This window comes from Euprymna scolopes, chromosome 33 (genome assembly GCF_053919585.1).
Source record: "Euprymna scolopes isolate OS-2025 chromosome 33, ASM5391958v1, whole genome shotgun sequence".
Lineage (NCBI taxonomy): Eukaryota > Metazoa > Mollusca > Cephalopoda > Sepiida > Sepiolidae > Euprymna > Euprymna scolopes.
Window position 1 is genome coordinate 67023223 of NC_136514.1, and position 12967 is coordinate 67036189.

General features: G+C 36.1%; 2 protein-coding genes across 2 annotated transcripts; both read right to left on the reverse strand.

The window, feature by feature from the left end:
- Positions 1-1549: 1549 nt before the first annotated feature.
- LOC145258056 (uncharacterized) lies at positions 1550-2200 on the reverse strand. Its single transcript, XM_080115781.1, has one exon. It carries the CDS (start codon positions 2198-2200, stop codon positions 1550-1552), a length of 651 nt encoding a protein of 216 aa, XP_079971907.1.
- A 149-nt stretch (positions 2201-2349) lies between these two features.
- On the reverse strand, positions 2350-3399 carry LOC145258058 (uncharacterized). The gene has a single exon (XM_080115782.1). The coding sequence runs from the start codon at positions 3397-3399 to the stop codon at positions 2350-2352; it is 1050 nt and encodes a 349-aa protein (XP_079971908.1).
- Positions 3400-12967: the final 9568 nt, after the last annotated feature.

The window sequence follows — 12967 nt, forward strand, 5'->3', positions numbered from 1 at the left end:
CCATCCTCTTGTGGTTCATATTCCGCATGTAGTTCTAGCGGATATAGATGTTTAAGAGAATATGTTTTCACACTCCTATCACCCCGTCGTATCTGTGCCGATCGTACCATACCATCGTCTCCCGGACAATTCTTCTACTCTCCCCAATGCCCAGAAGGGTCGAGACTTGTTTGGGAGTTTTATCGTCACAATATCTCCAGGTCGTACCTTATTAGATATAGTTGGATAACGATCTTGTTTACGTTCTCGAAGAGAGAGTAAGTAATCCTCGTTCCATATCCGTTTAAACTCCTTGAGCAGCTCATCCCAGTTCTTCAAAGATTCCAACAATATCTGTCTGGACGGCAGTTCCCCTTCATTAATTGGTTGAATCTCCATTCTAAGAAGAAGTCCAGGGTTTTGATCTGGGCGAAGGAAGTGATTGGGCGTAATTACCTCCAGTCCAGAGTCGTTGGAACTCATATAGGTTAGCGGTCTATTGTTCACTGCCCGTTGGACATCTGAAATGGCTGTCCACAGCTCAGATTGACTGTAAATAGACCTTCCAACAGTTTTATAGAGGCATTCCTTTAATGTTTTAATCATGCGTTCCCAAACTCCTCCATACCAAGCCGAATGAAGAGGGATCTTAACATGCTTTATATTATACTGCCCAAATTTTTCATCAAATTCGGAAGAAGTTAGGTCCTGATTTAGTAAACTAACTCCAGAAAGAAATGACTTTGTATTGTCACTATATATGTGAGAAGGCAAGCCCCACATGTTTGAAAACCTGATGAAGGCCAGTATAAATGTGTGCACTGTCATGTCCTCAACCAGTTCTAAATGCACCGCTCTGATTTCCAAGCACGTAAATATGAGAATGTAAACCTTAGATTGAAGATTTTGGTTTTGAACCCACAGGTGTCCCGTATAATCTATCCCTGTATGTAAGAATGGCCTTACCAGATTTACTCTATGTTTAGGCAGGTCTGTCATCTTAGGATACGGAAAATGTATCGAGTTGATTTTCTGACAAATAAAGCAGTCCTTCAATATTCCCTTCACAGCCTGTCTGCCTTGAGGTATCCAAAATCCTGACATCCTGATTCTACTAAGTGTAGCCGGCACACCCAAGTGTTTAGCCCTCTCATGCTGATCCTTCACAATTAGATTAGTCAAGGGATGATTCTTCCCGAGCAATACAGGGTTTAAAACCTCATATTGTAGAGTAAAATTTTTTTTGATCCTGCCTCTGGAGCGGACGACACCAGACTTGTCCAGAAATAGGTTTAACTGACTCACAATGTTCGGAATGGGTTTATCATGTAAGAACTTCAATTCAAGGGGAAATGCCTGTTGCTGCATTGTCTTGAACAAGTAGTCAGCAGCAGCCTGTTTATAGTCCAGTTCCTTGCCTCTTGCTTTGGATATAAATTCGAAGACTCTGGAGACCACACGTAGAAGTTTGTTAAAACACGAAAATCTGTCAAAGGAGACGATAGGTTGAGACCAGTTCTCATTACAGGTGTACAACAGGTTTGTACGAACTATTTGCTGGTTGTCTGCACTAATCCAAAGTACTATCAGGCCAACAGACAATTCCACCAGACAACCAGTTTGGTCCAGCACTCCAAAAGGAGAAATTTTCTTTAAATTTAGCTGCTGTCAGTCCCCTAGTCATTAGGTCCGCAGGGTTCTGATTGGAAGGCACATATTTATACCTGATAGCAAGGTTGTAATTTGCAAGTATCACTTCTTCCATCTGTGTCACATCCTTGAGGCGATTCTTCGTGAAAATGTTTTTATGGCTCGTCTGCTTGGACATCAGCCAAGTGAGTACAATTTGGGCATCTACAGCCAAATACAAACTTCCAAATTTCGTTCCTTGGTAGGCTCTCAAGATATTACTAAGACATTTAATTGCCAAAAAAACTGCTAATAGTTCCAGCGTTGGCAAGGTTTTAGCTTTTAATGGTGCCACCTTTGCTTTAGCAAAAATCAGAGAAGATATACCTCCCTGAACTGCATATACAGAAAACCCATATGCCTTTTTTGAGGCATCTGTGAATATGTACAAATCCGCAACAGTATCGCTATCAAGTACCTGTCTTCTAAACGATAACGAATGAAGCGCCAACAAATCACTAGCTAGTAATCTCCACCTTTCCAGCATTTCCTTTGGAATGGGATCATCCCAAGCAATATTAGCCTTCCACATTTCTCCCACCAATATGCGACTTTGAATGGTGACTGGGAGACAAAGACAATGGGTCAAATACACTGGATGCGGCTGATAGTATTTGACGTTTTGTTGCTAAGTTGGGGTCACAAGTTCGCTGGACATGGCTGATGGAGTCCGACTCTGGGTCATAGATAACCCAGAACCTTTTCCCATGGACAACTGTGAGTTGTCAAAGTCTCATCCTTCCTCATCAATTCCTGTAGCTTTGGGCAATTGGTGTTACATGATCGAAGATCAAATCCTCCTTTCTTCAATCTTTCCTTTATTTCATGATATAGTTTTCTCAACACACCTTCCGAATTATTCGTACTGACCAGATTGTCAACATAAAAATTTGAATTCAACAGTTTGGTGCAATCATCAACTGGAAATCTAGACGCATGATACTTCAATATGCAGTTCAATATAAAAGGGCTTGCGTTAAAGCCGAAGATGATGGTCGTATAACGGTAACATACCAGACGATCATCCCGTTTTAGAAAGAAGCAAAACTTATTTCTATCAGACTGCTTTGATAATCTAATCATCAGAAATGCCTTCCTGATGTCGCCCAATAATGTATATCTATTTGTCCGAAAGAGTAGAGTTAGATTTAACATGTTTCCGGTTAAATTTACCCCTGGGTATGCAGCCTCGTTTAAGGATACTTCTCCCTTGACCTTCAATGAACAGTTGAAGACTGGTCGCATTTTAGTAGTTGCTATGCTCTCGGATTTAAAGACCGGTCGATGAGGGATCCAAACATGTTTATGGAACTGTTTAGGTGAACAATGAAAGGGTTCTATTATGCCCTCTGCCTCTTGTTCGGCAAAAACCTCTAAATATTCCTCATAGAGGCCCTTCATTTCCAGAGTGTGTACCACCCTATCCAACATCTTGAGGCCTACTTGGTGATTAGAGCGCACCTGAGCTAATTTATCAGTGTGCCACGGTAACTGCACCCAGTACCGTGCCTCCTTAAACTCTATATTTCTCATAAGCTCCTCTACCTTCTGGGCATCATAGTCGGATAAGGTGTCATTTTCTGATAGCCCCAAGGACTCCACACTGTAAATCCACTCCAGACCTCTTTCTACAGTACTGTCCTCAAAGGTTTCTTTATAGGGGTCCGAATAAGAAGAACACACGTCAAGAACACTATTAACAATAGAGGTCGGACACTTAACAGTTCTCATGACTTCTCCATAAACTGGAACCTTGTGTTGGATCGTTTTAATTTGATGAGGAAACATGAAATTCCTGGGATCCCCAAAAGGTATCACTCCTCGTTGGGAAAGCCAAGCTTTCCCATTCATACATTTTATAATTTGTAGGGGTTCCATAAATTGTAACAGGTCTAATCCTATTAACCCTTCCAAAGTTATATTGGCATTTCTTCCTAAATCTGTATCCAGGGTGTAATCCAATTTCGTAAGGTTCTCAACCACAATCGGTAAATGCTCCACTGTATGAATGATGTCTAATTCCTTGTCAATAAGGATAGGTAGCTGCCGCTTTACCCCTGGCGTCAACTCCACTGTTGTGGTAAGTCGCTGAAAAGTGCAGGTTTTCCTTCCTAGAAACGTCACAATCTCAAAGTTTACCTCTGAGACAGATTTTGGGTCACAAGCCAGATTCTGCAAAATTCTTCCACTAAAGTACGAATTTTAACTGCCCGCGTCTATCAAATATCGCAGCTTCACAGCTTTGTCCCATCTTTGTAGTACGATGGTAGTAATCGGTAAAATACACTGCTGCTCACCCAAACCAGTATTGATACATTCATTTGTTGATGTATACGGCATAGGGCACATGATTGTGGTATGGTCCTGGGCTGAACATCGCTCACAATTGCCCTTACAGACCTCACTAATTCTTCCTTAAGACGGTTGGGCAGTCTTTGGAACAGTATATGGGCCGCTAATGCCCCTCCGCCTGAATTTCTTTCCATAAATCCATATCCCAACATAGAGTCCAACTCCGACAACTCGTATTTAACCTGAGACAAATAGTTCTTAAGGTATTCAATATTATACCTGCCTCGGGTGAACAGTTTGAATAGGCTAGAGAATATCTCCTCTCTAATGCCCTCTTCATCCCAATAATTATCCTTAAGAATTTTTATCGCGGCATCATAATTATTGGATGTCTCCTCAAGATGATGTATTAGCCGAAACGGACGTCTCGTAACACAAGTCTTGAGGTAGGTTAATTTTTCTCTCCTTGATTTTAATCCCGAAGTGCAATAGTCAAACCTAGTGAGAAAATCTCTCAATGCAAATTTGTTCTCTAAGTACAGGCCATCAAAACTAGGGCATTTGACCTTAGGCCTAAACATAGAGGTGTCAACTTGAGATGGCTGCATTACATTTGGGAGCATGAAGGGAGGAGAATCATCCTTGTGAACCTCTGCGGTTAAGTTTTGTAAATCTCTTTCCACTTCCTCTTTGAATTTGATAAGGTCATAAGCATGCGGTGCCACCCTATCTCTAGGAAGGAATTTAACCAAGTTTTCCTGAACTTGGTCCACTTTAGAAAGCCACTCGTTTATGTTGTCTGTGGTGTTCTTCAAGGCACATGCATCCACTGCGACTCTTTTCTTTAATTTTTCTAATGTGTATCCGATAATGTTTTTATAGCTTTCCTCCGTATCCAAAAGGGCCTCAAGAAGGTGATCCGTTTTTTCTTGCATTCCTAAGGAATCCTCAAGGGAAGACATTTGTTCCGCGGCCATAATAACAGAAGAAGAAAAGGGGAAAAAAATGCACAAGGTCTGCAGATCAGTGTTGCAACGTGTGGAAACTTTCTCCTCTGAAAGTTAGAGGTTAACAAGGATTTTGCTAGGTAAAAATTGTAGAACCTTGTCGATCTGGTAATAAGGGTAACGATTCAATTTCCTTCAACTCCAATCCCAAACTGAAATCACAACCAAAATTCAGTTCACTCCATCCCTCTTATAATCCAGTTAGCCAATCAAATAAGTTAAACGTAACAACTACAAAAAAAAAAAAAAGAGTCATCACCCACACAAAAGGTTTTTGCTGCCACTCTTCCCGAGAGTCGCAGGTAAGTGCTTCAAGTTTTCTCAACACCAACAATAGCGTCTTGGGTATTACCCAGAACCATGTTAACAGTTAATATTGTCTATAAATGTTGCATGGCGAAGGAAGAATATGAAGCACATTAAACTAACGTGTATGCAAGGGATATTATAATCACTGGCTAGCAAGTGCTATAATGAATTGTGCTTTGCAAATAAAAAAAATCAAGGAAAACATGATTAAATAACAAAACACAAATCATGTTTACTCAGACATGTTCATTTATAAATTTTATGATAACGTGATTTTTAGTGGAAAAATGATCCGTGAATAAGCAGATAGGAGGGGTCGAACGGTATATGCCACTAGATATTTGTTAATATAAATGTGTGTGTGTGTGTGTGTGCATGCGGTGTAACTAAGTGAATCTTAGTGTTTCTTTCTTGCCCCCCCCCCTCGGCCAAAGGTGATGGGGGGGGAGGATATGTTCTTGTGTCCTTCAAAATGCGTCAGCTATGTCTGATTAGTTTTCGATTTTATAGGGTTTTTAATTTCGCATCGGCTTGTTAGAATTCGGAGTTTAAACGATTTTCATTGGTTAAACATTTAATTAACGCAATCGTGTCAAAACTCTACTTGCTTTTGAAAGTAAAGAGGAGATCATATCTCAACGAAGAGAAGAAAGTGGGTAGGTTAACCAGTCGTATTCTGATGTTCCTTCGAATTGCCTCTCGATCTCACTGCATACGTTGTGAAAGGGTTCGATCTTAAATTCGATTGGAACAGCCAACAGTACTATTGTGTATCGATTTTGTTATCATATTTTCTTAATTGCAGCAAACGTTTGTGTTTGCAAATATTTTAAATATACGAAACCCAATAAAACGTTAAAAATGGTGTTTAAGTAAGGCAATTAATGGCACTCATAAAAAGCTATGGAAGTTTAATTTGCGGAAGACAAACAGTTTGAAGTAACGATTGAAAATGTCAAGAAATGCTTAATTCAGTTTCATTTAAGTAGCAGTTATAATGAATTCGGGACCCTATTATTTTGGTTAGGAGCAAAGTGTAATATCAGTTTAAATACACTTTTATAGAGACAAGAATCGGTGAAGAAGGAATCTTTCTAGATTAAGGCAATTTTTTGTGCAACTTAAAAGTGCCTTTTTTTAGGAACTGAATTTTTCTCATATAAAAACCTACCTTATGTTTGTCTTCGTGAAACGCAAATAAATTGAGCTTTCCAAATAAAGCAACGTTGTCTCATTAGAAATACAAACAGAAAATCCGACATTTTAGACGATTATTTAGAATTTTAAAATGAAAAGTATATAAATTATATAATAAAACGAATGATAATTAAGGACTCGAACTATAAGTGCCCGAGTTAACATGATCAATTTACCGAAATTGTATTTCTCTCCAAATCAATGACATAAAGAGAGTTATAGATTAGACTAGTGTCCCGGGCAACACTGGGTGTTTTTTGTTTGTTGTTTTCGATAAAAAAAATTTTTTAATAAAAATCAAATGACAGTTTAATAAAATGCTCTATTTTCCCATTAATAGATTTGCAGTCGTGACACAAGCAGTTTCAACTACGACGTTTACCGAAATATGCAAAAGTAGTATTTGCTAACATCTTTTTTCCATGTTTTTTTCAAGTGATTAGAAACAGCAAGTTCTGACTTTTACGTGATATTTTTTGTTTGATTTTTACTTAATGCAACTTTTTGGTTACATTTTCATTTACTAAAACGGCTTAACCCAACCGTTTTAGTAAATGCATAAAAAAAAAATTCAAATTGCATTAAAGAAAAACGGTCCGGTTTGTATTGTATCGAAATAGCGAAACAACAAAATGCGCTTAAATACAAGAAAAACTCAACAGTTTCTTTCGTTGGATAACTTTTTCACAAACAAAAATCAGGAAAATAAGACATTCGGGTTGTTCGATTAAATTCGTTAACATTGGAAAGCTTCCGGTGAAACTCAGAATTGATGACGTAAGTACTGGAATTTCTTGGATACCTATTCACAAAAAGTATTTATTTTTTTTTTTTAGAAAAGTTAGTTGTGGCTCTTGAATTGTATTTTCCAATAAAATAAAAATTACACGAAACTAACTTTTTAAAAGTTTGATAAAAAAAAAATAATAATCATTGCATTGAGCGAGATGTTATTGACCATAAATATCAACATCATATAGCAATGCTGAATCGACCGTTGAGCACAAGTTTTAGAAGTGTGGACACTAGCGAAGGAAAACTTTCTAGTATTATGCACACTCGTATGTTAATATTTAACTCGTTAATTTTCGCTGGATATGTGACGGAAATGTTTTCGGTGTTTATTCGGATTGGCAATGAACAAAAATGAAGAAAAACTATTATATTGTATCGATTTGTCACGGAATGAAGATTGTATGTTCCAAAAATTGATCAAGTAGGTTTTTTTTATTTTATTTACGAAAAACAAATTTGCCGGGTTTTTTTTTTAATCGACAGACGAGGCCATATTTCTCTAGAGAACATAAGGAGAGGTAATCAGTGATTAATTTGAGTTTCCACGGGCATTCGGGTCATTTGCCCGTGTCCACTGATTTCATTTTTTTCCACTCTAATCGAAACAATAAAATTTAATTATTTTTGATACTAGTGAACTTATTGATCCGTGCTGAAATAATTTTATTTAGAAAGCAATTCGTAACATGGGAAGGGTGTTTTGTTCCTATTCTGTACTTCAACCTTACAATTTAATAAAAACATATCAAAACTTTAACACTTGAAAATACAACTTAAAAAATAGCGCGGATCAATAAGTGCACTAGAACTACTTGATTTTTTAATAAAGATATAAAACTACTTGATTTTTTAATAAAGATATAAAACTACTTGATTTTTTAATAAAGATATAAAACTACTTGATTTTTTAATAAAGATATAAAACTACTTGATCAATTTTTTTTTAATTTTCCATCTTCGTTCCGTGATTGGTACTGAACATCATACAGATATTACTTCTGTATTTTTACTTTTAATTGCTGCAATAAGTTCCAATCTGAATAAACATGTTTTCATACATTGCTAGCAAACGCACCCACGGTTATCCAGGAATTAATGTGGTTGTGGTAAAATATAACAATGGATTGAAACGACAAAAAGGTAACCGAATTTTTTTTTTAATCTCATTTGCCTCTAAAAACTGTTTTCGCACGTTCTCAAAAATCGGTCGCTCACATCGAATGTTTTAACATCTCACCTGTTAAAACTGTATTCTTGTTTTCAGACTTTATTTACTTGCCTCTCTACGAGGATAAAGTTGGTTTCTAATCTAAAAAAAACCGAACTCCTTCAAAAAGAGTACTCTAGAACTGTAGCATCAGAATAAATACTATATTGTTCTTAGCCAAAAAGCCAAAGGTTTTTATATAAAAATATAACGTCCACCATCTTTGCTATTTCTGGTGCTAAGGTAGATCCCACAATATCGCCCCTCCCCCATACAAAATTAGTCATACTTTACAAGAAGTAAACATTGGCAGTCGATTTCGCATCCGTGATGAATAAAAGTTCAAGTTTTTGTTTCATTTAAGTCTTTTTTTTAATAAATATTACTTAATTACTTATACATTTTGATGCTAATGCACTTAGTGATCCGCGCTATTTTTTAAAATTGTATTTCCAGGTTTAAAGTTTTGTTTTTATTCAATTGTAAGAATAGGTAAAAAACGCCCTACGCATGTTAAGAATGACTTTTTAAATAACCTTATTTCAGCACGGATCACTCGCATGAGTACCCAAATTTTCACAGAAATAAATGGATGTTGACAGTTCCAAAAATATGAATATTTCACATATTAAATTACATAATACAAACGCAGTAGATATTACCTTTTTTTTTTTTTTTTTTAAATAGCCGATGCCAAAAATAAATTCTTGGGGGTGGCTTGTTGAAATTTGCCGGTATTTATTTGAAAAAAAAATTACATGCGATACATTAAGAAAAGTAAAACATATCTATATAAAAACTGTTTACGGATCTTATTAAGTCAATACTGAAATCAAACAAATCGTGGACTTTTTTCAACAGGGATGTGTCTAATGGTTTGAATGTGTGACAATGTCACATTTAATTTAACCTTGCAATTCTGGCTTAAGTTTAGTGGTAAAATTAATGTCAAAGTTGGAATTGGGATCATTTTACGTTAAATTAATGAAACAAAGTGATCCACTCACTCCAAATTATTCTATTTTGTTTGCCTTTCTGATAAGTTTTTCAGAGGAAAAAAAAAGTAAGCAAATAGCACCATTTGAGTGGGGGGGGGGCGGCCGGTGTAAATCTACAAATGTAATAACATATCTTTCTCACAATGGTAAAGAAAAGGCGTAGGTAAAGACGGGTTATATAAAAAAAAAAAAATGGAACAAAATTGTTCCAATCAAGTTAAAATGTCAAATGAAATCCTTACTGCCACAACTGAAAAATGTTCAGTTTTTTAGACAAATATTTTCTAAATTTGGTACTCATGCACTTATTGATCTGTGCTGAAATAATGTTATTTAAAAAGCCATTCTTAACACGGGGAGGGTGTTTTGTACCTATTCTGTACTTTAACCTTACAATTGAATAAAAATACAAATAAAACTTTAATTAAACTTGGAAATACGATTTTAAAAAAGCGCGGATCAGTAAGTGCATTAGCACCCTAAATTTTAGTGGAAACAATTGTTTAAGATTTTCAAATATTCCTTAGGAAATGGCTACCATTTTAATTCCTTTATGAATTTAGATTCTCGACAACCATTCAAATTATGAGGCGAAACTTTTTTCTCATCAAGAAATTACAGCGTAATCATAAAAATCATGGATTATCTAATCAAAATAGATGAAAACTGGAATCTTCTCTGAAACTTAAATGAATTTGAAACTCAAACATTTTTTGATAAATATTCAGATACGTTACAGCAGAACACCGACCACTAATTTGGGTTTTTCAGGGGCAATCGTGGTCGCTGACAACGTATCTGATAATCAAACCCGGGGCAAATTTACCGTTTGCATGGTATTAACCCCTGAACTACTTTCCGCCATTTTGCAGCTTCCGTTTACGCTACGCGCGAGCGCGCGGTAGCAAACGACGGTTGTTAAATGTGCCTGTACTTAGCAAACTGCCTTTTCACATGGCGTACGAATATTTTGTGGAACATTTAAACTATACGAAAAGAGGAAAAGCATTCCAAGTGTGTGTGTGTGGGGGATAATGTCGGAAAGACTTTTTTTCAGAATAGAATTTAAATTTTTTATTGGCAGTCAATTTAAAATTGTCTAAAACAAAACTTAAAATACATTACAGTACTTGGGGGGGATTTTTTTGTTTTGTCTTACGTAGTTTTTAATGCGGTTTACAAAAACATAAGTACCAAACATTTTTGTTTTTCGTTTTTTTTTTTTTTTTCAGTTTTTTGCGGGAGGGGGATTCAATTATAGAACTAGCATGGCGTAACAGGTGCTTCTGCGTTTAATTAACCGTTTTTCCGTAAGTAACGCACCGACATTTACCTATTAGAACACCATTTAACATTTTTCGGAGATTTTACTGTTCACATTGGGGGGGGGGGGGGTCGCACTTCAACACCATTTCCGAGCCCTGCTCCCCCAATGTAAACAGTAAAATCTCCGAAAAATTTCTAATCGGTAAATGTCGGTGCGTTACTTACAGAAAAACGGTTAATTAAACTGCAGAAGCACATTTTTCTGTTTACATTGGGGGAGGAAGCAGTTGTAGTGTTGGGGCGTGCACGCGCCCCAACACCACTTCGCCTCCTCCCCCAATGTAAGCAGAAAGCAGTAAAATTTAAAAAATGTTAAAATGTATTCTAATCGGTAAATGTCGGCGTGTTACTTATAGAAAAACGGTTAATTAAACTGCAGAGGAGGAGCACCTGTTAAGCCACACAAGTTCTATAATTGAATCCCCTCCCGCAAAAAAAGAACGAAAAACAAATGTTTGATGCTTATGTTTTTATAAACCGCATTAAAAACTACGTAAGACAACACCCCCCCCCAAAAAAAAAAAAAAGTACTATGTTATTTTTTTTAATTTTGTTTTAGACAATTTTTTCTTCGAATTTTAAATTGTCCGCGAGAAAAATTTTTCATTCTGTTCGGAAAAGTAAAATAGTCTTTCCGACATTATCCACCTCATTTGGAGTGCTTTTCTTTTTCGTATAAGTTTAAATGTTCCACAAAAGATTCGTACGCCATGTGAAAAGGCAGTTTGTTACGTAAAGGCACATTTAAAAAAACATCGTTTGTTACCGCGCGCTCGTGCGTAGCGTAAACGGAAGCTGTAAAATGGCGGAAAGTAGTTCAGGGGTTAATACCATGCAAACGGTATTTATTTGCTCCGGGTTTGATTATCAGATTCGTTGTAACCGACCTCGATTACCCCTAAAAACCAAATTAGTGGTCGGTGTTCTATTATAACGTATCTGAATATTTATTTATTAAGTTGAAATTTTAAATTTCTATAAAAAATTAAAATATGTACACGATAACATTAGAATCATTTACTGCAAGATTATCGTCGCGAGAAGCACCAAACATTTTCCCAGAATTCTTTCAATTAAAAATATAATCAGCAATTTTGAAAGTTATTGAATAATTTCAAAGGATTTCAAGAAAAGGTCAGTTTGTGAATTCACTGTTTGTATTGAAATCAAGCCATAAAAATCCCCTGTTTTGTGAAGATAACGAATAATGTTTAATTAAATATTCAATAATAATGGTTCTCCATTAGATGCCTGAAAAATATCAAAAATTGTCATGTAAACATCCAGATAGAAGTATACATATAAAAATAAGCAGAACATGAGCAATCCCCCCCCCATAACAGTCCGTTTGTGAAACACAATATCAATAGGCTTCTCTTCCTAGTTGCCTACAGTACAGTCGTTTTCAAGTTGAATGTTAATTTTTTTGTTGAGCTGTTCAATTTCAGCCAAGATCCAACTATGGTTTGCAATCCTCATTCTACTAGTCTCGCCTGACACAAACTATTAACACTTGTCTCCGAATGACCTTTGGGTGTTATTAATAATAATAAAACGAAGTTCCTATAATAAATATCTGAAAAATTATCCGATTTTGTCCTCACCGCCGGCCCGAAAAATAATGGAATCCAAATCTCCTGTTCTAGATTCTAGTAAACGAAAAATGAAGGCTATTTTTCCACAAGTTTAAAACCTAAATGTTTAAGAGGCGTAACGAGTTTAATTACATGATGTTAATCAACTGTTGCCAAAAAAAAAAAAAACACGTAATGAAAATGTAGGCATTTCGAAGACAAACGCGGGTGCGTTGAGCGCAAACAACCATCTTCCCGAAATTATTATTTTTTTAATCTTATTAGAAAAGTATTGTAAACAGTTGTTCAATTTTTTTTTCTCGACGAGTTTGTTGAGGAGAACGACACCATCCGCCATTTACCGATGGATTAATACATTTTCATCTTTGCGCTGATCTATGCCTTTTCTGTTCAGTCGTTTAATGACGCGTTTTCATCACATTTCAACAGCGGTGTCGCTGTTCACAATTTATAATGGCTGCTAACAAAGTATTTATTTTATCTATGCAAAAAATGGGTAATCAAATAGAAACGTTAATATTAGTTTTTTTATATCTAAAATAATCGTAGGAAAAATGCAGTGGATATCTTTTT